Genomic DNA, 22,286 nt, shown 5'->3' on the forward strand with positions numbered 1-22,286 from the left:
AGTTGGTAAGTAATCCTCCTGCAATGCAGGAGACCCTGATTCGATACCTGGCTCAGGAAGATCCGCTGGAGAAGGGATAGTCTACCCACTCTAGTATATTGGGCTTCCCTGGTGGTTCAACTGGTAAAGAATCCGCCTGCAATGTGGGAGACCTGGGTTCGATCCCTGGGTTGGAAAGATCCACTGGAGAAGGGAAAGGCTGTCCACTCCAGGATGCTGGCTTGGAGAATTCATGGACTGTATTGTCCTTGGGGTCACAAAGAGTTGGAAACAATGAGCGACTTTCACTTTCTTGTCACAATATATGGTTATCTGTGTTTCCTTCCCATGTGACAATTTATGTGTTTTCACTGGAAACAGGCACAAGGAGGCAGTGCTTATGTTCAAGTTAATATTTTATTTCTTCCTCTGGTTTCTGGTTACATTTTTGTACATTTTTCATGAAAATTCACTTTTCTGGATGTGTATTATGCTTTTAAATGTTTCAGTCAGCATTTACAGCATTAAAGTCTCTTTGTCCACTAGCAATAAATACACGGCTGTAAATGCATTCTGCCTTCACAGTCCATAGAGGCTCACAGTGCCCCTCGAACCAGCAGATCCTCCAGTGCATGGAGGGATTCCACACAACATCCATGTCCTGTGGTTGAGACAATTCATCACTAGGGATGTTTCTGTTAAGTCTGGGAAGTGGAGGCTGCTGGCTGTTGATCATTGCTCTCCCCCAGGCTGTGTCGGATCCCATATCCAAAGTATATGGCAAATCCTAGTAGGGAGATGAGACAGTGAGAAGGGAAAGTAGGTGCTCTGCTCACTTACAAATGCCCAATAGGCCTATTCTTATGGTGTCTGACACAGTTTAGGAGAGGGATAGTAGGAAGAATATTGGGCTACATCACTCAAGAAGCCTCTGTAACCCAGAAAACCACTCACCAATTGCCATCCAGATGCCAAATTGGACCCAGGTCTCAGTGGTCATCTGTATCATCAAGTAAGCATTCACAAAGGTGCTCACCAGGAAGAGGGCAGGCAAAGCAGGGACCTGTGAGCAAAGTCAGTTCCTTCCTGAACACACCCCAGATGTCTGAAAGGGAGATCTACCCCATGTGGGCAGGAAACCTCCAGTTCTTCTCAGATTGTGTGCTCAGTGCTTAGTGAGACTGAGTTTGTAAAGCACTCAGTGTGGATCAGGGAAGGGTCCATTAGTTTCAGCAAATCCCCTTCTTCCCTGGTCCAGCAAAGGGTGTTTAGACCTAAAGCATGCAGACCTCCTTCACTCAGGGTGGACACTTTGGGCACATAAGGTCACCTACCCTGAATGGAAGAGGAGAAGGATCCTGGGGCTGCCTCCAGATGATGACAGTGACCCCAGTAATGAGCAGCAGCAGCAGCACAGCCACTGTTGTGAGCACGGGGTCTCTAGAGAACACCTGGCTGGACCACCAGTACAGGATCAGGCTCAGGATTATCAGCAGGAGAACTGCAGGGGTCAAGGAGGAGAACAGGCTGGACTCAGAAGACAAAAATGTCAGGACCATGGGTCACATCCCTCCCCAGGCTGCCCACATCAGAAAGGGCCATCATATTTCCAAGACTCCTCAACTGATAAAATACACCCCCCAGTACCATCCTGTCAATTTCAGGATATGACCAAAGAGAAGTCCCACTGCTCACCAAGCAGGGAGGCACATCCATAGACAATCTGGCCAGATTTCCAAGTAGGGATGGTGCTGGGAGGGAACCACAGACTCTTTAGAATGTTTGAGGTTCCTGCTTCAGGTTCAGATTCCAAAGGACCTCCTTCAACTTCAGGCTCCATCTCAGTTTCCTCCTCTGTTTTCTCCTTCTTGCTTCCATTCTGGGCTGGTTGATACCTGAGTTAGAAATATTAAGGCAATATTAGTAACAGCCCCTACTGCTGATCCAACATCAGTCTGTCTAATGCCTCTTTCCCCAATCAATGGTAGCAGGACATTGACGAGGCAGCATGAAGGTAGAGGATGATTACCTCCCCATCAACCCTTACAAGTTAAAGACTGTCCCCCAAATTGAGGTATCGTGGGGTCTCACCTGAGGACAAGGACAGAAAATGTCACCAGGGAGTAAGCAAGCAGGGATCGAAATGACATGAGGTCCACCAGGTCAGTGAAGTCGAAGAGTAATGCCATGACCGCTGGGATGAGGGAGCAAAGACGGTGGGGGGAAAGTGAGAAACCACTAGAAAAATGCACGTTAAGAAGTATAATTTTAAAAGGGTGAGTTTTGTTTGTTCACCTGCAAGAGCTCCAGGAACCAAGACAGCCATGATGGGGGTTCCTGTGGGGGCAACGGTGCGGACAATGATGTGGGCATCTGTGGTGTGGATAATGATGATGGGGGCATCGGTGAGGGCAGGGATCCAGGCAAGTCCCCGGAAAAGGAGCCCGTCCTCTGCCATTGCATAGGTCAACTGAGCCATGATAAACATGATAGTCAGAAGGCTGGAAGAGAAAATGGGAATGTGTGAGAAGATGCAGAAGCAGGAGAGACCAGGGCTTTTGCTCCCTGGTCTACCTGGGGCAAGATGTCTTTCTCTCTCGTCTCTCAGTCCCGAGGGCTGGGGATACCCGAGCATCTGAGAGTAGAGGAGGAGAAAACCATGACACTGACCTGTAGGAAAGAATGCAGAGGGTGCCAACAGCCACGACATATTTGGCAGGCTCCCACCCAACATAGACGAAGGCCTGCGCCAAGGGGCTCTCGAGCTGAATCAGGTAGTAGGGCACCATGAGGGTGAGGGCCGCCGAGACACCAAAACACACCAAAAAGCAGATGAAGAAGGAGATCACGATAGCAAAGGGCATGGGCCACTGAGGGTTGCTGGCTTTTTCCCCTTCAGGATGGGAGGAGGTATTGGGTCAGTAAACACACTGGGGTGAAATCACCAAACCCACTTTACTCTTCAAGCTTCAAAAGCAACCTAAACTTCTACCCACCCCTGTGCCCAAGGGCAGTCCATTCTGTTCCCAAACCCCTGATGGGACACACGAGGCCCATGTTACCTGCACTCACAATGCCAGCAAAACCCACAAATGCATAGAAACATGTAGCTGCTCCCTGGAGAATTCCATCAAAGTCAAAAGGCACAAACCCTCCAGAACCCAGAAGGCCTAAGCTATGGTGAGAGGAGAAAAGAGGAGGAATGTGGGTGAGGTGTGTTCACCCATCTCTACTGGGCTCCTCCCTTAGTACCACAAGTCCAGGGCTCCAGGGACCCCCACGCTTGGACCATCAGCCCAGGTGTCATTAGTCCCCAGCATATTCCCAACTCTGCACACCGCACACACATGCATTACTACGACCAAGTGTGCCCTCCTAACCTAGAGGCATCACCAGCTCCAGCTGCAGCCAACGTATAGTCCTGTTTTGTGAGCTTCCAGTTGTGCAGGTCTCCCTTAATGAAGCCAGAGATGATGATGAAGCTGAGAACCAAAATGTTCAAGCCTGTGAACACTTTGTAAATCAGGGTTGACTCATAAACTCTCAGAGCCAGTAGTCCTGTGGGAAAAATGGAAAATGAGACAACAAAATAACTAAATCTAGGACTCCCCTCGCAGTCCATTGGTTAAGACCCTGAGCTTCCACTACAGGGAGCATAGGCTCAATCCCTAGTCTGGGAAATTCCCCATGCATTGCAGTGAGGCTAGAGAAATAAATAACTAAATCCAGAGGGACAGAAAGCAGACTAGTGGGTGCCCAGGGCTGGCGGTTGGTGGTTGTGGACAGATGGACAGTGACTGCTCAGAGGGTACAGGGTTTCCTTTCATTGTGATGAAAATGTTTGATACTAGATGGGGTGGTGGTTACACCGCAGTGGGGATGTACTAAGTGCCGCTGAATTGGACACTTGCAGATGGATATTTTCTTACTGTGACCATCATCTCACAATATCCATGTCTATCAACTCATCTTAATCTTTTACAGTGCTGTGTGTCAGTTGTTGTTGTGGGTCAGTCACGCAGTCATGTCTGACTCTATGTGACCCCGTGGACTGCAGCACGCAAGGCTCCCCTGTCCTTCACTATCTCCCACAGTTTGCTCAAACTCATCTCCACTGAGTCAATGATGCCATCCAACTATCTCATCCTCTGCCGTCCCCTTCTAATCCTGCCCTCAGTCTTTCTCAACATCAGGGTCTTTTCTAGTGAGTCAATTCTTCTCATCAGGTGGCCAAAGTATTGGAGCTTCTGTTTCAGCATCAGTTCTTCCAATGAATATTCAGGACTGATTCCCTTTAGGATGGACTGATTGGATCTCCTTGCAGCCCAAGAGATTCTCAAGAGTCTTCTCCAGCACTACAATCAAAAGCCTCAATTCTTTGGTACTCGGCCTTCTTTATGGTCCAGCTCTCACATCTGTACATGACTACTGGAAAAACCATAGCTTTGACTAGATGGACCTTTGTCAGCAGTGATACCTCTGCTTTTTAATATACTGTCTAGGTTTGTCACAGTTTTCCTTCCAAGGAGCATGTGTCTTTTAATTTCATGGCTGCAGTCCCCATCCACAGTGATTTGAAAACCCAAGAAAATAAAGTCTCTCACTGTTTCCATTCTTTACCCATCTATTTGCCATGAAGTGAATTATATTTCAATAAAGCTGGGAAAAACAATAAAATGGTTAAATTTACATGAATTTCCTCTCAGCTAAAACACACACACACAGCTTTGATCTCAGTACAGAGGAAGAAACTTGTTGGTCTAGGTAAATGATTCCCAGCTGGGGCGATTTTGTGCTCCACGGGACATTGGCCCTGTCTGTTGACATCCCAGTTGTCACAGTTTGGGGGTTGGGTGTCACTGGTATGTAGTACATAAAGATCATAGATGCAACTCAACATCCAATAATGATTTTTTTTTGGGGGGGGGTATCCCTCTTGGCATGTGGGATCTTAGTTCCCTGACAAGGGATTGAGCAGAAAACTTCAGCAGTGAAAGCACAGTCTCCTAACCACTGAACCACTGGGGAATTCCCCCAACAACATTTTTTTTTTTAAAAAAACAGGAAATGCACAAGACAGCACCCCACACCAAAGAATGATCCAACCTAAATTACCAGTAGTCCAAGGGTAGGAAAAATTACTCTCTGCCTTCCTCTCTTTCTTATTCCAAACTCTTTTTTCCCAGTCCTAATTCCCCACCTTTCTGCCATCCCAAGCCTTCCCCGTGCCAGCTCCACCTCCATACCCCTCTCTTCCCTTTCTGTCTCTGGTCTCTTCTCACCTGTGAGCAGCAGCACCAGGCCCAGGGCAAGAAAGTCTGGAAATGAGGCCAGGAAGTAGGGCATTTGCAGAGAGAAAGTTCCCCCTAATGCCTCAGAGATGTGGTTCCCAATCAAGCTGTCAAAGGTGGAGCTCCAGGCCCGGGCTATACAGGCAGTGGCTGCAGCAACAGAAGAAGAAATGTTTACAAGCAGACAGAAACTGAACCCTTATTATGCACCATGTGAGATATTTGGGGCAGGAGGTGAGCAAAAAAAACACCTGATCTTGAAGAGTTTCTTCTCATGGGGTGGACAGGGGAGACCCAGTTGATTCACAAAAAGGTCAACTATTTAACATGCTAGAAGATAGAAGTGATGGAAAACAAAGAAACACAGGTAAAGGAGACTAGGAGGGACTAGATCAGAGTTGAATTTTTAAGTTGAGCTGTAAGGGAAAACCCAGGAAGACAACAACTGAGCAAACACTTCACTGTGGTCATGGGATGAGCCTAGGGACTTGCCTCCCTCTCAGCCACTCCTTACAGCTCCTTTCCTCTGGTTTCTCCATCCATCATTTAAGGAAAGCAGGATAGACCTGCATGCAATGAGGTTGTGCAGTTTCCCTGCCACCATTACCCCTCTCCCAACTCTGCCCCGAAGGTGGATAACAAAGTTCTGATCAGCGAGTGAAGCCCCCAGTTATCTCTCCTACTTTCTCCATCTTAAGGCCCACTTCTCCCCCCTCTCCATCATCTCACCAATAATTAAATACAGTAAGAGGTTCCATCCAGTAATGAAGGCGTACAGTTGTCCCATCGTGACACAGCTGATGAAATACACAGAACCGGGTCTCTCTACTCCAGCTGCCAACTCGACATAGCAGAGCCCAGACAACACAGTAGTCAGGCCGGCCACCAGTAAGAAAAGGATGATTGCTGGTCCAGCTATGTATTTGGCCACTCCTCCAGTCAGGATGTATATGCCAGCTCCCAACATGTTGTCCAAACCCATCACCACCAGGTCCAGGGTGTTCGGAGGATGGGTCTCGGGACTCTCAGGTTTCTCCCTGAACTGTGGCTTCCTGCGGACCAGCTTCTGACCAAACTGGCGTAGATACTGACCCAGCATCGTAGACATAGTTACATCTGCTGAGAAAGCAAGGCACAAAGTCATCAAGGATGTCCATCTGCCCTTGACCCTGGAAGCTCAATTCCACGGAGGAATGGAGTGACGGGAGCAGGTGGTAAAAGGACACATGGGGCAAGTTCTCTCTGTGTGAGCTTTGGTTTCTTCAAACATAAAGAAGATTTTTAATGTTTCAAGCTTATTCGAAGATTTGCTTGAAGAGAAGTGAGGGGGATGAGAATATGTCTTCCCAGATGTGCCACTTTGGCTCATGGATTCTTTATGAGCTAGAGGTAATTAAGACCCAGAAAGTTTGGAGAAAGCTTCCTGTCACTCCCTTGTCTGTGTATGTTAGTTATGTCTTTGCAACACCTCTGACTCTTCTGTCCATGGGGATTTCCAGGCAAGAATACTGGAGTGGGTTGCCATGCCCTCCTCCAGGGGATCGTCTCAACCCAGAGATTGAACCCAGATCTCCTGCATTGCGGGCAGATTCTTTACCATCTGAGCCACCCTTAAGACACTCGCCACTATACAAATATTGTATGATTCCACCTCTATGAAATATCGAGAGGAGTCAAAGCCATAGAGACAGAAAGTAGAATGGTGGTTTATCAGGGGGCTGGGGTTAAGGGGAAAATGGGGAGGTATTGTTAAATGGGGCACAGTTTCCATTTTACATGATACAAAAGAGCTCTTCACATTGGCTGGACATCAAAGCAGATATACTTAACATTACTGTTGTTGTTGCCAATGATAAATAATAGAGACCAGCTTCAAAGAGTTGCTGAATGTAAAAACCTAAGGTCATTTAATACAAATCAACATAGCATTAACTTGAGCAAACTTGGGAGATGGTGAACGACAGGGAAGCCTCATGTGCTAGAGTCCATGGGGTCATGAAGAACTGGACATGACTGAGTGACTGAACAACAACAAGCTACCATCATCCCCTCCAGAGACCAACATCTGCTGACATGCAAGTCCTTTACAGTTCCCTCCTATCAGCAGGTAAGGAACCCATAGATTCAAAAGGCAGATGGTGTACAAGAGACTGAAGTGGGTGGCCCAAATGTCATAAGCCCTGCATAAGGACAATCTTCACTATTGCTTGAGTACCAGTCCAAAAAAAAAAGCGAGTGATAAAGAGCCTGCCTGCCAATGCAGGAGACGTTGGAGACGCTGGCTCAATCCCTGGGTTGGGAAGATCCCCTGGAGGAGGTAATGGTAACACACTCCAGTATTCTTGCCTGGAGAATCTCCACAAAGGAGCCTGGCAGGCGACAGTCCATAGGGTCGCAAAGAGTCAGACATGACTGAAGTGACTTAGACACACACAAGAACCTCCAGGCACTGATCCAACCTCTCCCCTACCCCCACACCCCGCCCCACCACCACTGATTCTCACACAAAACACAAGAGCCCCCAGCTTCTATTTTCATCTGTAAAATGGGTCTCTCCATCCTCAGGCTGGAGCCGGGCTGACCCCCTTCACTCTGGGGTTGCAGAGGTCTCTTTGGGAGGATATGAACTCAACGCCCAGTTTCCTACAGAAGAGGGTGACCAGAGACTTACTGATCCTTGGAGCGGGGCCTGGAGCACTGGGTCAGTCAGGGAGGCTGAGATTAAGCTGTGCGGGGCTGGAGCTGAGACATCTCCAAGGACTGAAGTGGGGAGTCCTGAGCACAGAAGACAGTCCTCACCCTTGGGTTGTTGGGGTGGAGATGGGGCTGGGTGGGTGGAGAGCATCTGCTGTGTTGCTATCAGCCCTGACTCTTCTGTGGTTACCCTTGGGGGAGATTCTGAGAGGGTTTTGTTTTTTTTTTTAAGTAGTTAAGATGAGTTTTTATTAATTAGTTAGACTACTGATGGTTGTGCTTGGTCTTTGTGGCTGCGCGCAGGCTTTCTCTAGTTGCTCGAGTGGGGACTGCTCTCTGAGGCGGTGCAGGACCGTCTCACGGCTGTGACTTCTCTTGTTGTGCAGCAGAGGCTCTGGGGCGGGCTTCACCAGCTGCGGCATGTGGCCTCAGTAGCCGTGGCTCCTGGCTCTAGAGAACGGGCTCAGGAACTGTGGGCACAGGTTTAATTGCTCTACGGCATGTTGAATCTTCCTGGATCAGGGATCGAGCCTGAGTCCCCTGCATTGATAAGCAGATTCTCTACCAGCAGGGAAGGCCCTGAGATGTTTTCTTTGTTGTATTAAAGTACACATAACAAAATTTACTGGTTAATTCATGTTAAGTGTCCAGTTCAGTCATGGTGTGTATGTGTGTGTGCTAAGTCGCATGAGTCGTGTCCGACTCTTTGCAACCCTGCCACGCTCCTCTGCCCGTGGGACTCTCTAGGTGAGAATACTGGGGTGGGTTGCCATTTCCTCCCCCGGGAGATCTTCCCAACCCAGGGATTGAATCCAGGTCTCGTACCTCTCCTGCATGGGCACCCGGGTTCTTTACCGCTAGTGCCACTTGGAAAGCCCCTCAGTCGTGTTAGGCATATTCATATTTTGTGCAACCAAATTCCAGAGCATTTTTCACCTGGCAACACTGAATCTCTGTTCCCATTAAACAACAGTTCCTTCTTTTTCCTTTTCCAGTTCCTGGCAATCACCATTCTACTTTCTATCTCTATGAATCTGATGACTCTAGGGACTTCACTTAAATGGAATCACACAATAGTTCTCAAGTGTAGTCACACTTATTTTACTGAGTATGGTATCTACAAGGTGCATCCATCATGTGTTAGAATTCCCTTCCCTTCTAGTGCTGAATAATACTCTATTATTCGTACATATCACATTGGCTCATCCATTCTTTGGTCAGTGGGCACTTGGGTGGCTTTCATGTTTTAATTATTGTGAAAAATGCTGCTATGACCATGGGTGTACTTTCAGTTCTTTTTGGCATATCCTCACAGGTAGAATTACTAGATCATAAGGTTCTAAGATTTTTATCTGCCTGTGATGGAGAAAATGTTCACATATTGAGGAATGGGGAAGTCTTTTAGCTTATACATGGTTCATCTTGAACTGTGTGTGAACTAAGACAGCCTGTCTAACCCTCACAGCTCATCTACTTTAACCACTGAGGTAAAGAGCATCTGGTTTGAAGATAAGAATGAGTAACTCCCTTCTAATGGCATCCATATTAACACTCCCTCCAAGATAAGCTTCCCTTCCCAGACACCATGGTCCTGCTGTCTCGCTGTTTATGTACTAAGTCGGTCTTTTTGACACTTGAGGAATACAGCCTGTCGTGTGTGATGTATGTTCTCTGTTTGGATGAGGCGTAAGACTGTGCTGGAAGCCATGCTTCAGTGGGACAGTTCTGAGAATTCCCCGGCAGGCCTCTGTGCGTCCTCTGCAGTGGGCATGGGTTCGATCCCTGGTTTGAACTAAGGACCCTGCACACTCCCCTCCTCCCACATGCCATGCAGCAGGGCCAAAATAAGAATACCAGAGCAGTTCTTCAGAGTTATTTAAGAGGCTGCCTCCTGGGCTATAGTGCTCAGCTTGGCTCAAATAAAACTCTTTTATTCCTGTTAGATTGTTTATTGATTCTTTCCATGGACACTTGAACTCATTTGATCATAAGGAACCATGAGATGTATGAGCTGTAAGACTTGGGACCCTACTTACGACCCTACTTACAACCTTACTCGCTCCCAGTCCTCTTGCTGGACTCCCCACTGTCTGCACATGACCTGAGACACCCCAGTGTGGGGGGACACACAAGCCCAGCTGGACCCCAACCAGGAGAAGGGGCATTTAAAGCCTCTGATGTTAATTCAAGCAACACAAACATGGAACCAGCATCATGCCTGCACCCAGCCTTGCACAAAAGAGTGGAAGAGGGTAAACGGGATGTGACTTGGTCTGCTTATTCAGGGAGCTCTGTTTGCTGGGAGAGCTGAGCACAGAGATGGAGAAGGAAAGCAATACAAGAGATCAGGAGCTCTGCTCCTCCTGGAAGGAAACCGCGAGAGTGGGGGGGAATGTTGCAGCTTTGGAGGATGCCAGTGAAGTGTTGACTAGATTCTGACCCAAGTTAAGTGACCCACATGCTAAAACACTGGGCACAAAACAGCAGAGTGAAGTGAAGTGAAGTGAACATCACTTAGTAGTGTCTGACTCTTTGTGACCCTATGGACTAAACAGTCCATGGAATCTCCAAGCCAAATACTGGAGTGGGTAGCCTTTCCCTTCTCCAGGGGATCTACCCAACCCAGGGATCGAACCCAGGTCTCCTGCATTGCAGGTGGATTCTTTACCAGTTGAACCGCCAGAGAAGACCAAGAATACTGGAGTGGGTAGCCTATCCGTTCCCAGTGGATCTTCCTGAGTCAGGAATCAAACCGGGGTCTCCTGCATTGCAGGCAGATTCTTTACCAGCTGAGCTATCAGAGAGCAAAAGGAGACATAAATGCATTGCTTGACTGACTCACACATTAACTTTTTTTTTTTAACATTAAAGTATAGTTGATTTGGCTGATTCATATCAATGTATGACAAAAAAAAAATAAAAAAAAATAAAAAAAAAATAAAGTATAGTTGGTTTACAATATTGTAAATTAAAACAAACAAACAAACAAACAGCCACACAAGATGAAATGGCTTAACCTATTCCAGAAAGTTTTACTTGGTCTAGTGAGGACACACTTGAAACCCCAAAGTTGGTAGGAAAAGTGTAATGTTAGGTGCTCAGTCGTGTCCAACTCTTTGTGACCCCATGGACGGGCTCCTCAGTCCATGGGATTCTCCAGGCAAGGAGACTGGAGTGGGTAGCCATTTCCTTCTCCAGGGGATCCTCCCAACTCTGTGTTTGCACCGGGGTCTCCTGCATTGCAGGCGGAGTCTTCACCGTCTGAGCCACTTCAGTATTTCTTCTTGGTGGGGCGGGGTCTTCGTGCTGCGGGAGCCTTCTCCATTTGCAGGATGGGGTGGGGGGTGGGGGGAGCTGCTCTCTAGCTGCGGTGTTCAGGCTTCTCTTGTTGAGGAGCACAGACTCTAGGGTCACAGGCTTCAGCTGTGGCACAGGGGCTCTAGAGCACAGGCTCAGTAGTCAGGAGGATTACTTTAAAAGAAGACATTGGAGATGCAATGGATGCACAAAGAAGCCTTCTCAGCGTCTCCCTTATCAGACTCAAAGCAGAAAGTTCTGCTGAGTACCACTGCCAGAAAGTCCCTATCTGGGGAAAGGCTGCTCCCAAGAGGAGAATGGCAAGTAAAACTATGACAATAATTGTGGACACAGTCGGGGAAGGAGAGGGTGGGACGCATTGAGAGAGTAGCATGGAGACATACACGTCACCATGTGTAAAGCAGATGGCCAATGGGAATTTGCCGTATGAGGCAGGGAGCTCAAACCTGATGCTCTGCGACACCTAGAGGGGTGGGATGGAGTAGGAGGTGGGAGGGAGACTCAAGACAGACGGGACACAGGTCTACCCATGGCTGATTCATGTGGATGTATGGCAGAAACCAACACAAAGTTGTAAGGCAATTATCCTCCAACTAAAAACAGAGACACTTAAATTTTTTAGAAATTTCGCTCTCTCAGAGATTTCTAGCCTGAAGAAGCTGGAAAGGCCACTCACACCTGCAGAGACAAACATTATTACAAAGCGTCTCATCTCTGGTTTCTTACTTTATTTGTCTTTCCCAAAGAAACCCATTTGTTCTTCCCATAAAAGCCTTTTCTCCCTGCATCCCTCTAAGTTAGGTACAGAAGGCTGTAACTTTAATCGTTTAGCAAGTTATACTTCTTTTGTCTCCTGTGTATAATCCTTCCTCCTGGTAATTTGCCTTTTCTGTGTCTTTTTTGCACGCTCCAATCAAAAAACCTAAGAGGATAAAGCGGGGAAGCATTTCTGTTCCAAGAGCAATGAAGTTTCCACAATATGACGTTGCCACTGAATAAAATGTGTGGCCAGTAAAGGAAGTAGTGGGCAGAGGTCAGGCATTTAACGTTGCCATGGAGACGACTATGTGCCAGGAGCTAAAATAGGCATCAGAGACTTAGAAGGAAAGAGCACTCCCCACTGTAAGAACAGGGGGCATTGGAGACAGTTTATCTGGAATCCATTTCACACACATTTTTAACAAAAATTTTTAATTGGAGGATAATTGCGTTACCATGGCTTATTGGTTTCCGCCATACATCGCCATGAATCAGCCATAGGTATACGTACATCCCTTCCCTCTTGAGCCTCCTCCCACCCCATCCACCCCTCTAGGTTGTCACAGAGCACTGGGTCTGAGCTGCCTGGGTTATAGAGCACCTTCCCATTGGCGATCTGTGTTACACGTGGTAATGGAAATGACTCAATGCTCCTGTCTCAATGCGTCCCACCCTCTCCTTCCCCACTGTGTCCACAAGTCTGTTCTCTATGTCTGCAGCTCTATTGCTGCCCTACAGATAGGTTCATCAGTGCCACCATCTTTCTAGATTCCATACATATGAGTTAATGTAGGATATTTGTTCTTTTCTTTCTGACTTACTTCACTCTGTATTAAAGGCTCTAAGTTCATCCACCTCTTTAGAACTGAGTCAAATGCACTTCTTTTTATGGCTGTGGATCATACTATTTAACTGGTATAAATACTGGACCATTTTTCTGCCCTGGAGAATTGTCAACATTCTGGTTTTGGCTGATTATATTTTCACTGGAAATGTGAATCTATCCCTTATGTTCACGATGAGCTGTAGTTGATCTAGAGGCTTGATGACTTCCTCATTCAGCTTTTCATCAGGGCTGTGTTCCGGGCGGTGTTCTGTGTTGCCTATAACAGCACACTGTGTGACACGGGATACCTTGTTGTCCCCCAGCGGTAAGGGAAGAACAGCGATCAGGTGATGTCAGCCTCTTCTATCAGAGTTTCACCCAACAGTTTCAGTCTCCATTGTTTCCTAAGCCTGTATTTCAATAGACCTTGCAGGACAGTGAACCTCCAGAATTTTCCTAATTCTGTTCATCCTCTTCTATTTTTGTAAAAATGCATTTAACAATTTTCCTGCTCAGTTTCTTGACCTCCATCCCCCCTTCTCTCTACTGCAGTTGCTCATTCCCACAAACAGTCCTCTTCTTCATGATTACCAATGTCTTCCACGTCCATAATCTCAGTTTCAAGCATTATTTTCTTCAGTAACACCTTTTTATTTTTACTTCTCTAGTTTAACTTCCTATCTTTTAGTTCCACCCTACCATAACCATAGCCTTGTGGCTCAGCTGGTAAATAATCCACCTGCAATGCAGGAGACCTGGGTTTGATCCCTGGGATAAGAAGATCCCCTGGAGAAGGGAAAGCTACCCACTCCAGTATTCTGGCCTGGAGAATCCCTTGGGGTTGCAAAGAGTTGAACATGACTTGAGCGACTTTCACACAACCGTAACCATTCATCAACCAACCATTACTTTCCACCCTCCTTCCTTACCTCTGGCAATGCAAGGTTTTTATTTTTTCAATTAAAGACTTTTCCTCCTCCACTGTACTATCTAACTCTAAGAGTCCATGACAGAAAAGTAAAGTGCTTATTACACAGTGTGATATATATCTCAGTAAAGCTGGGAGAGAAGATGAAAATGATCATTTTTCTTTCTCAGTAAAATAATTCAATGTATCTATTATTATTCTCTTTTTCTTAAAATCTCTTTCATCTGATACTAATATGGCTATGCATCTTTCTTGTGTTACTGTTTGCACGATAGATCTCTTCCTTTCCTTCTGCTTCCAACCCATCTGCTTTCTCATGTTTAAAATACAACTCTTTTTTAAAATTCACATTTATGTTCCTTTTTTTTCTTTATTTTTTGGCCACACTGCACAGTTTGCAGAATCTTAGTTCCCCAACCGGATATTGAACCCTGGCCATGGCTGTGAAAGGACTGGGTCCTAAATCCTGGACCTCCAGGGAAGTCCCTGAAGTTCAACTCTTTTTCTTTAGAGATTTTTTTTTAAAAGTGTGGACCATTTTAAAGCCTTTATTGTTTCTGCTTTATGTTTTAGTTTTTTGGTTGTGAGGCATGTGGGATCTTAGCCCCATGAGCAGGGGTTGAACCGGCACCCCCTGCATTAGAAGGCAAGTCTTAACCACTGGACAGCCAGGGAAACCCCTGGAAGTACAGCTCTTGTCACAATATATGGTTACCCGTGTTTCCTTTCCATGTGACAATTTGTGTGTTTTCACTGGAAACAGGCACAAGAAGACACTGCTTATATTAAAGTTAATATTTTATTTCTTCCTCTGGTTTCTGGTTACATTTCTATACATTTTTCATGAAAATCCTCTTTTCTGGATGTTTATGATGCTTTTAAAGCCTTCCTTCAGCATTTTCAGCATTACAGTCATTTTGTCCACTAGCAATAAATACACAGCTGTAAATGCATTCTGACTTCACAGTCCATAGAGGCTCACAGTGCCCCTCGAATCAGCAGATCCTCCAGGGCATAAAGGGGTTCCACACAGCACCTCTCCCCTGTGGTTAAGATGATTCATCACTAGGGATGTTTTTGTCCAGCATTTGGGAGGTGGAGGCTGCTGTGTTGCTCACTGTTCTCCTCCAACTTGTGTCGGATCCCATATCCAAAGTATATGGCAAATCCTAGTAGGGAAATGAGACGATGAGAGGTAAAAGCAGGTACTCTCCTCACTTATAAATACCCAAGGGGCCTCCTATTATGGCATCTGACACAGTTTAGGGGAGAGGCAGTAGGAAGAGGACGGGGTTCAGTCACACAAGAGGCCTCCTTACTCCAGAAAGTCACTTACCAATCCCCATCCAGATGCCAAATAGGACCCAGGTCCAAGTGGTCATGTGCACCATCAGGTAAATGTTCACAAACATGCTCACCAGTGGGAGGACAGGCAGAGCAGGGACCTGTGGGTAAAGTCAGTTCATCCCTGGACACATCCTAGGCATCTAAAAGGGAGACCCTCTCCCATGAGGGTGGGACAAGTTCAGTGCAATTCAGGCTGTGCGTTCAGTGCCTACTTAGGTAGAGTATGTAAAGCACTGAGTGTGGATCAGGGAAGGATCCACAGGTTCAGCAACTCCCCTTCTTCCCTGGTCCAGAAAAGGATGCTTAGACCTAAATCATGCAGACCTCCTTCACTCAAGGTGGACACTTTGGACACGTGAGGTCACCTACTCTGAAGTGAAGAGCAGTGGGGTCCTGGGGCTGCCTCCAGATGATGACTGTGACCCCAGTGATGAGCAGCAGCAGCAGCACAGCCACTGTTGTGAGCACGGGGTCTCCAGAGAACACCTGGCTGGGCCACTGGGCCAGGATCAGGCTCAGGATGGTCAGCAGGAGAACTGCAAGGGTCAAGGTGGAGGAGAACAGGCTGGACCCAGAAGACAAACACATCAGAACCTCGGGTCACACCCCTCCCCAGGCTGCCCACGTCAGGAACAGACATCGTATCTCCTAGACCCCTCAACAGACGAATATACATGCCTACCCATCCTGGCAATTTCAGAATATCACCAAAGAGAAGTCCCACTGCTCACCAAGCAGGAAGGCACATCCATAGACAATCTGGCCAGATTTCCGGGTGGGGATGGTGCTGGGAGGGAACCACAGACTCTTTAGAATCCTTGAGGTTCTGCCTTCAAGTACAGAGTCCAAAGAACTTTCTTTGACTACAAGCTCCATCTCAGTTTCTTCCTCTGTTCTTTGGTTCTTGCTTAAATTCTGGTCTGAGTGATACCTGAATTAGAGGTATGATGACAACATGACCAGCAGTCCCTACTCACCCAGCATCACACAGCCGAATCCATCTTGTTTCCCACAAAAGCAGAGCAGGACATTTGGAAGGCAGCATGAAGGCAGAGAGGATTAGCCCCCATCAATCACTACAAGTCAAAGACCCCCAGTCAGGGTGGAGTAGAGTCTCACCTGAGCACAAGGACAGAAAAATCGACCACCAAGTTAGCAAGCAGGGACCGAAGTGACATGAGATCCATCAGATCAGTGAAATGGAAGAGTAACGCCAAGACCCCTAGATGGAGGGCACAAACAAGGTGGGGGGATGGAGTGAGAAACAGCTGGAAATATGCAAGCCAAGGAAGATAATCCAAAGGGAGTGGGTTTTGTTTATCTACCTGCAAGTTTTCCAGAAATCATGATGACCGTGATGTGGATGCGTGTACGGGTGTTGATCCGGGCAAGAAATCGGAAAAGAAGCCCATCCTCTGCCATTGTGTAGATCAACCAAGACATGGCGAACATGGTGTTCAGGAGGCTGGAAAAGAAAACAGAGAGGAGTGAGAACGTGCAGAAGCAGGAGAGACCAGGGCATCCGCTCCCTTGTCTACATGGGGTAAGGTGTCCTTCCTCCTGTCTCTCAATCCCCAGGGCTGGGATACCCGAGCATCTGACAGTCAGTGAGGAGAAAGCCATGACACTCACCTGGATGAAAGAGCACAGAGGATGCCAACACCCACGACATATCTGGCAGGGCCCCACCCAACATAGAGAAAAGCCTGTAGAAAGGGGCTGTCAGGGTGAATCTGGTAGTAGGGCACCATGAGGGTGAGTGCCGCCGAGACACCAAAATACGCCAAGAAGCAGATCAAGACAGAGACCACGATGCTGATGGGGATGGACCGCTGAGGATTTTGGGCTTTTTCCCCTGCAGGATTGGAGGAAATACTGGGTCAGGAAACACACCATAGTAAAAGTACAAAATTCGCTTTCCTATTGAACCTCCAAAAGAAACCCCTATGCTCATGTCAGCCCAATCCATGCCCACACCCTGGATGGGACACATAGTGACCATGTTACCTGTAGTGACAATGGAATCAAAACCAATAAACATGTAGAAACATAAAGCTGCTCCTCGGAGAATCCCATCAAGGCCAAAAGGCACAAACCCTCCAGAACCCAGAGGGCCCAAGCTATGGTGAGAGAAGAAGCAAGAAAGGCCGTGGGTGAGGTGTGTTCAGCCATGTGTACTGGCTTAATATGACTCCTCCCTTACTATGACAAGTCCTGGGCTCAGGACCACCTCCATCTGGACCTTTTAGGTTAGTTTCTCAGTTGTGTCTGACTTTAAACTCATAGACTGTAGCCCACCAGGCTCCTCTCTCTGTGGAATGTTCCAGGCAAGAATACTGGAGTGGTTAGCCATTCTATTCTCCAGAGGATCAGGAAGACTCAGGGACTGAACCCTGGTCTCCTGCATTGCAGGTGGATTCTTTACCATCTGAGCCACCAGGGAAGACCGAGATCTCTTCAAACCCCAGATTCCCAGATGGGTACCCTTTCTCACACCATACGTTACTAAGGTCAAGGACATCCTCCTAACCTATAAATGTCCTTGGATTCAGATGTGTTCAATGTGTAGTCCTGTTCTGTGAGCTTCCAGTTGTGCAGGTCTCCCTTGATGATGCCGGAGATGATGATGAAGCCGAGAACCAAAATGTTGATGCCCATGAACACTTTGTTAACCTGGGGCAACACATGAACTCCCAGAACCAGTAGTCCTGTGGGGAAAAATGGAAAATAAAACTTCCCAAATAACTAAATCCAGGACTCCCCTGGTGGTCCAGGCGTTAATACTCCAAGTTTCCATGGCAGGGGCACAGGTTTGATCCCTGGTTGGGGAAGTTCTGCATGCCTCATGGTGAGGCCAGATAAATAACTAAATCCATAGAGACAGAAAGCAAACACATTTTTGCCTAAGACTGGTGGTTACGGGTGGCGGACAGACAAACAGTGACTGCTCAGTGGGTATGGAGCTTCCTTTTGTTGTGAAGAACATGCTTGGAACTGGAAGGAGGTGATGGTTACACAACATTGAGAATGTATTAAATGCCACCAAATTGTACACTTTCAGGTGGTTAATTTCTTATTGTGGCCATCATTTCACAATATACATGTCTATCAAATCATCTTAAACTTATACAATGTTGTATGTCAATTATATCTCAATAAACTGGAAAAGTTTCCTCTCAGTTAAAAACAATCTTTGTGAAGTGGGAGAGAGGCTCAAAAGGAAGGAGATATATGTGTACATATGACTGATTCACAACGATGTCCAGCAGAAACTAACACAACATTGTAAAATAGCTATATTCCAATAAAATAATAAAGTAAAAAATAATAAAAAAATAATTTTATAAAATCTTTGATACTTCCCTGGTGGTGCAGAGGTTGAGAAACTGCCTTGCATTGCAGAGGGTATGAGTTTGATCCCTGGTCAGGGGACTAAGATCCCACGTTCCATGCCGCAACTGCTGAGCCCAAGCAGAGCAATGAAGAGCCCGAAGGCCGCACAAGGAGACCCAGTGCAGCCAGGAAGAAAAAACCAACTTTGATTTTCAGTTGGGGTAACTTTATCCCACAGGGAACTTCCGGCATTGTCTGGAAACATTGTGATTGATACAGTTTGGAGGGCTGGGCATCACTGGTGTGTAGTACATAAAGTTCAGCGTTGCTACTCAATATTCAACAATGATCTTTTTTTAGGGGGGAGGGGGTGAGCCGCTTGCCAGGCAGGATCTTAGTTCCCCATCCAGGGATTGAACCTGCACCTTTATTAGTGAAAGCACAGAGTCTACCCACTGGACCACCAGGGAATTCCCCCAAAATGATTAAAACAAACAAACAAACTGAAATGCACAGGACAGCCCCCCAACCCCAAAGAACAAAACTGTTAGTCACTCAGTCGTGTCTGACTCTTTGTGACCCCATGGACTGTAGCCCACCAGGCTCCTCTGTCCGTGGCATTCTCCAGGCAAGAATACTGGAGTGGGTAACCATTCCCTTCTCCAGGGGATCTTCCGGGCCCAGGGATGGAACCCTGGTCTCCCACATCGCAGGCAGACTTTTTTTTACTATCTGAGCCACCTATTACCTCTACCCCAAAGAATGATCCAGCTCAAATTTTCAATAGTCCAAGGGTAGGAAAAAAATGGTCTTTGTCTTGCCTTCCTCTCTTTCTTATTCCAAACCCTCCTTCCCAGTCATAATTCCCCCACCATTCAGGAACCCTGAGGCTTTCCCAACCCACCTCCCCTTCCACATCTCACTCTTCCCATCCTAACTCTGACCCCTGACTCACCCGTGAGCAGCAGCACCAGGCCCAGAGCGAAAAAGTCTGGGTACTTGGCCAGGTAGTAGGGCATATATGGAGAGAAAGTTTCCTCTAATGCCTGAGAGATGTGGTTCCCAATCAGGCTGTCGAAGGTGTAGCTCCAGGCCCGGGCTATACAGGCAGTGCCTACAGCAGCAGAAGAAGGGACGTTTATGAGCAAACAGAAATTGAGCCGCTATGATTAGGGAGAGGAGTGAACAACAACAACAACAACAAAACCCCTAATATCTAGGGATTCAAAGAGTTTCTTCTCATCAGGTGGGGAGGGCAGACCCAGATGATTCACAACATAGGTCAACTCTTTAATATGCTAGGAGATCAAAGTTATAGAACATGAGCAAAAAACACAGGGAAGTGGGACCAGGATGGTAGGATCAGAATTGACATTTTAAATCAGAGTGTCGGGAAAAATCCCAGGAAGTTAGCAGCTAACCATAGTCTTCACTACGATGAGGAGGTGAGGCTGATGAATTTGCCTTCCCTGGTGGCTCAGACAGTAAAGCGTCTACCTACAATGCGGGAGATCCGGGTTCGATCCCTGGGTCGGGAAGACCCCCTGGAGAAGGAAATGGCAACCCGCTCCAGCACTCTTGCCTGGAAAATCCCATGGACGGAGAAGCCTGGTAGGCTGCAGTCCATGGGGTCGCTACGAATCGGACATGACTGAGCGACTTCACTTTCACCCACTCTCTGTGTAGTGGGTGCTTCAGATGGTAAAGAAACTGCCTGCCATGCAGGAGACACGCGTTCGATCCCTTGCTTGGGAAGATCCTTGGGAAAAGGAGATGGCAACTCACTCCAGTATTCCTGCCTGGAGAATTCCATGGATAGAGGAGCCGAGAGGGCTACAGTCCATGGGATCGGAAAGAGTCGGACATGACTGAGCAACTAACACACACACACCCACTCCCTACAGTTCCCTTTCCTTCAGGGTTATTTGTTGTCGCTGTTGTTTAGCCCTTAAGTCGTGTCCAACTCTTTGTGACACCATGGGCTGCAGCACACCAGGCTCCTCTGTCCATGGAATTATGCAGGCAAGAATATTGGAGTGGGTTGCCACTTCCTCCTCCAGGGGATCTTCCCCACCCAGGGATCAAACCCGCGTCTCCTGCACTGGCAGTCAGATTTTTTTGCCACTGAGCCACCTGGGAAGCCCTCAATGTTCTTAGTCTCATCTTTTAAGGAAAGTAGGATTGAAGGGAAACCTGGCATGCTGCGGTTCCTGGGGTGACAAAGAGTCAGACACAATTTAGCAACTGAACATCAACAACGGCATTGAACTGAGTAGAATGAAGTTGTAGAGTTTTCTGTCGCTAATACCCATCTCCCCCCAATAAGGTGGGGCTCTATCCCTGGGTTGGGAAGATCCAGGAGGAGGGCATGGCAACCAGGACATGGCAACCCACTCCAGTATTCTTGCCTGACAAAATCCCAAGGATAGCGGAGCCTAGAGAGCTATAGTCCATGGGGTCGCAAAGAGTTGGACACGACTGCAGTGACTGAGGACAGCACCGCCCCGCAAGGTGGATAACATCTGCTTGTGAATGAGCAAAGATCCCATTCATCTCTCCTCACTTCTTGATCTGAAGCCCCACCCCTTCCTGTACCCCAGTATCTCACCAACAGTTAAGGACAGTATGCGATTCCAGCCAATGATGAAACCATACACCTGGCCCATGATGCTGTAGCTGTAGAGATACATAGAACCAGAGCGTGGTACCCGGGCCCCAAACTCTACATAGCAGAGCCCAGACAACAGAGAAGACAGGGTGGCCACCAAGAAGGAGAGGATGATCGCTGGTCCAGCGATGTACTTGGCCACTGCACCAACCAGGATGTGCACGCCAGCTCCCAGCATCCTGCGCACACCTATGACCACCAGGTCTAGGGTGTTCAGACAACCAACCGTGTGATGCTCAGTCTCCTCTCTGGGCCCCAGTGGCCGCCTGCGCACCAGCTTCTGACCAAATTGGTGAGCATACTGAAGTAGCATCCTAGATGGAGGTCAGGAGGCTACGATCTGCTGAGGAAACAAGATGCAAAGCCATCAAGATGATGAACCCCCCACTTCTTCTGACACAGGCACAACAGCTCCCAGCTCCTTTGAATTTCATCTGGAAAATGGGTCTCTCCTCCCTTAGGCTGGAGCCGGGCTGACCCCCTGCACTCTGGGGTTGCAGAGGCCTCTTGGGGAGGGCGTGAACTCAGCTCCCAGTCTCCCACAGAAGAGGGTGACCCAAGACTTACTGGATCCTTGGAGCAGAGCCTGGGGCACTGGGGCAGTCAGGGAGGCTGAGGTTAAGCCATGTGGGACTGGAGCTGAGACATCTCTAAAAACTGAAGGATGAGTCCCTGTGAAAAAAAAGATAACTTTTGTTGGGGTGGGGATGGAGGTGGGGGCGGGCAGGGAGCATCTGCAGTGTTGCTATCAGCCCGTGATTCTTCTGTTACCTGAGGGGTTTTTGTTTTCTGTTTTTTTTGTTTGTTTGTTTGTTTGTTTTTAATTATGTTGTAATACTCAGAATGGAAAATTAACTATTTTAACCTTTTAAAGTGTGTAGTTTAGTTAAGAACATTTTACATTTTGGGCAACCAAACTGTAGAACTTTCTTCATCTTGTAAAATTGAAACTGTACCTGTACAAAAAAATTCTTCCTTTCTTCTCCACCATTGTTGGCAACCACCATTATACCCTCTGCCTCTGTGAGCCTGACCACTCTAGAGCTAGTGCTAAGTTGCTTCAGTCATGTCCAACTCTTTGTGACCACTCTAGGTTCTGCCTAATGAAGAGGAACTAAAAAGCCTATGATGAAAGTGAAAGAG

The 22,286-nt window shown here is 47.4% G+C and overlaps 4 protein-coding genes across 9 annotated transcripts in view; all 4 read right to left on the reverse strand.

The window, feature by feature from the left end:
- LOC122420188 (cationic amino acid transporter 3-like) overlaps nt 1–22,286 on the reverse strand; it is a 183,137-nt gene that overhangs the window by 150,829 nt on the left and 10,022 nt on the right.
- Nucleotides 1–22,286, reverse strand: part of LOC122420173 (cationic amino acid transporter 3-like) — a 73,739-nt gene that overhangs the window by 33,356 nt on the left and 18,097 nt on the right. The window lies entirely within an intron of this gene.
- On the reverse strand, nt 678–6,369 carry LOC122420185 (cationic amino acid transporter 3-like). Its single transcript, XM_043435034.1, has 11 exons — nt 6,000–6,369; nt 5,262–5,420; nt 3,360–3,537; nt 3,042–3,154; nt 2,650–2,872; nt 2,275–2,480; nt 2,071–2,173; nt 1,675–1,874; nt 1,314–1,480; nt 934–1,042; nt 678–766 (listed from the first exon to the last, which is right to left on the reverse strand). The coding sequence occupies exons 1-11, from the start codon at nt 6,367–6,369 to the stop codon at nt 678–680; spliced, it is 1,917 nt and encodes a 638-aa protein (XP_043290969.1).
- LOC122420181 (cationic amino acid transporter 3-like) overlaps nt 14,576–22,286 on the reverse strand; it is a 9,672-nt gene continuing 1,961 nt past the window's right edge. The window contains exons 2-13 of one of the 4 annotated variants that reach the window (XM_043435027.1): nt 21,711–21,815; nt 21,084–21,486; nt 19,431–19,589; nt 17,673–17,850; nt 17,150–17,262; nt 16,775–16,997; nt 16,468–16,607; nt 16,262–16,364; nt 15,874–16,073; nt 15,512–15,678; nt 15,132–15,240; nt 14,576–14,964 (exon numbers count right to left, since the gene is read on the reverse strand). In XM_043435027.1, the coding sequence (XP_043290962.1) occupies nt 14,861–14,964; nt 15,132–15,240; nt 15,512–15,678; nt 15,874–16,073; nt 16,262–16,364; nt 16,468–16,607; nt 16,775–16,997; nt 17,150–17,262; nt 17,673–17,850; nt 19,431–19,589; nt 21,084–21,456 (1,869 nt within the window). In that variant the 5' untranslated portion in view covers nt 21,457–21,486; nt 21,711–21,815 and the 3' untranslated portion in view covers nt 14,576–14,860. Of the gene's footprint in view, nt 14,965–15,131; nt 15,241–15,511; nt 15,708–15,873; nt 16,074–16,261; nt 16,365–16,467; nt 16,608–16,774; nt 16,998–17,149; nt 17,263–17,672; nt 17,851–19,430; nt 19,590–21,083; nt 21,487–21,710; nt 21,816–22,286 lie in introns of those variants that run through there. The other 3 variants (XM_043435028.1, XM_043435029.1, XM_043435030.1) reach the window with 3 other exon arrangements.

This window comes from Cervus canadensis, chromosome 18 (genome assembly GCF_019320065.1).
Source record: "Cervus canadensis isolate Bull #8, Minnesota chromosome 18, ASM1932006v1, whole genome shotgun sequence".
Taxonomy (NCBI): Eukaryota; Metazoa; Chordata; class Mammalia; order Artiodactyla; family Cervidae; genus Cervus; species Cervus canadensis.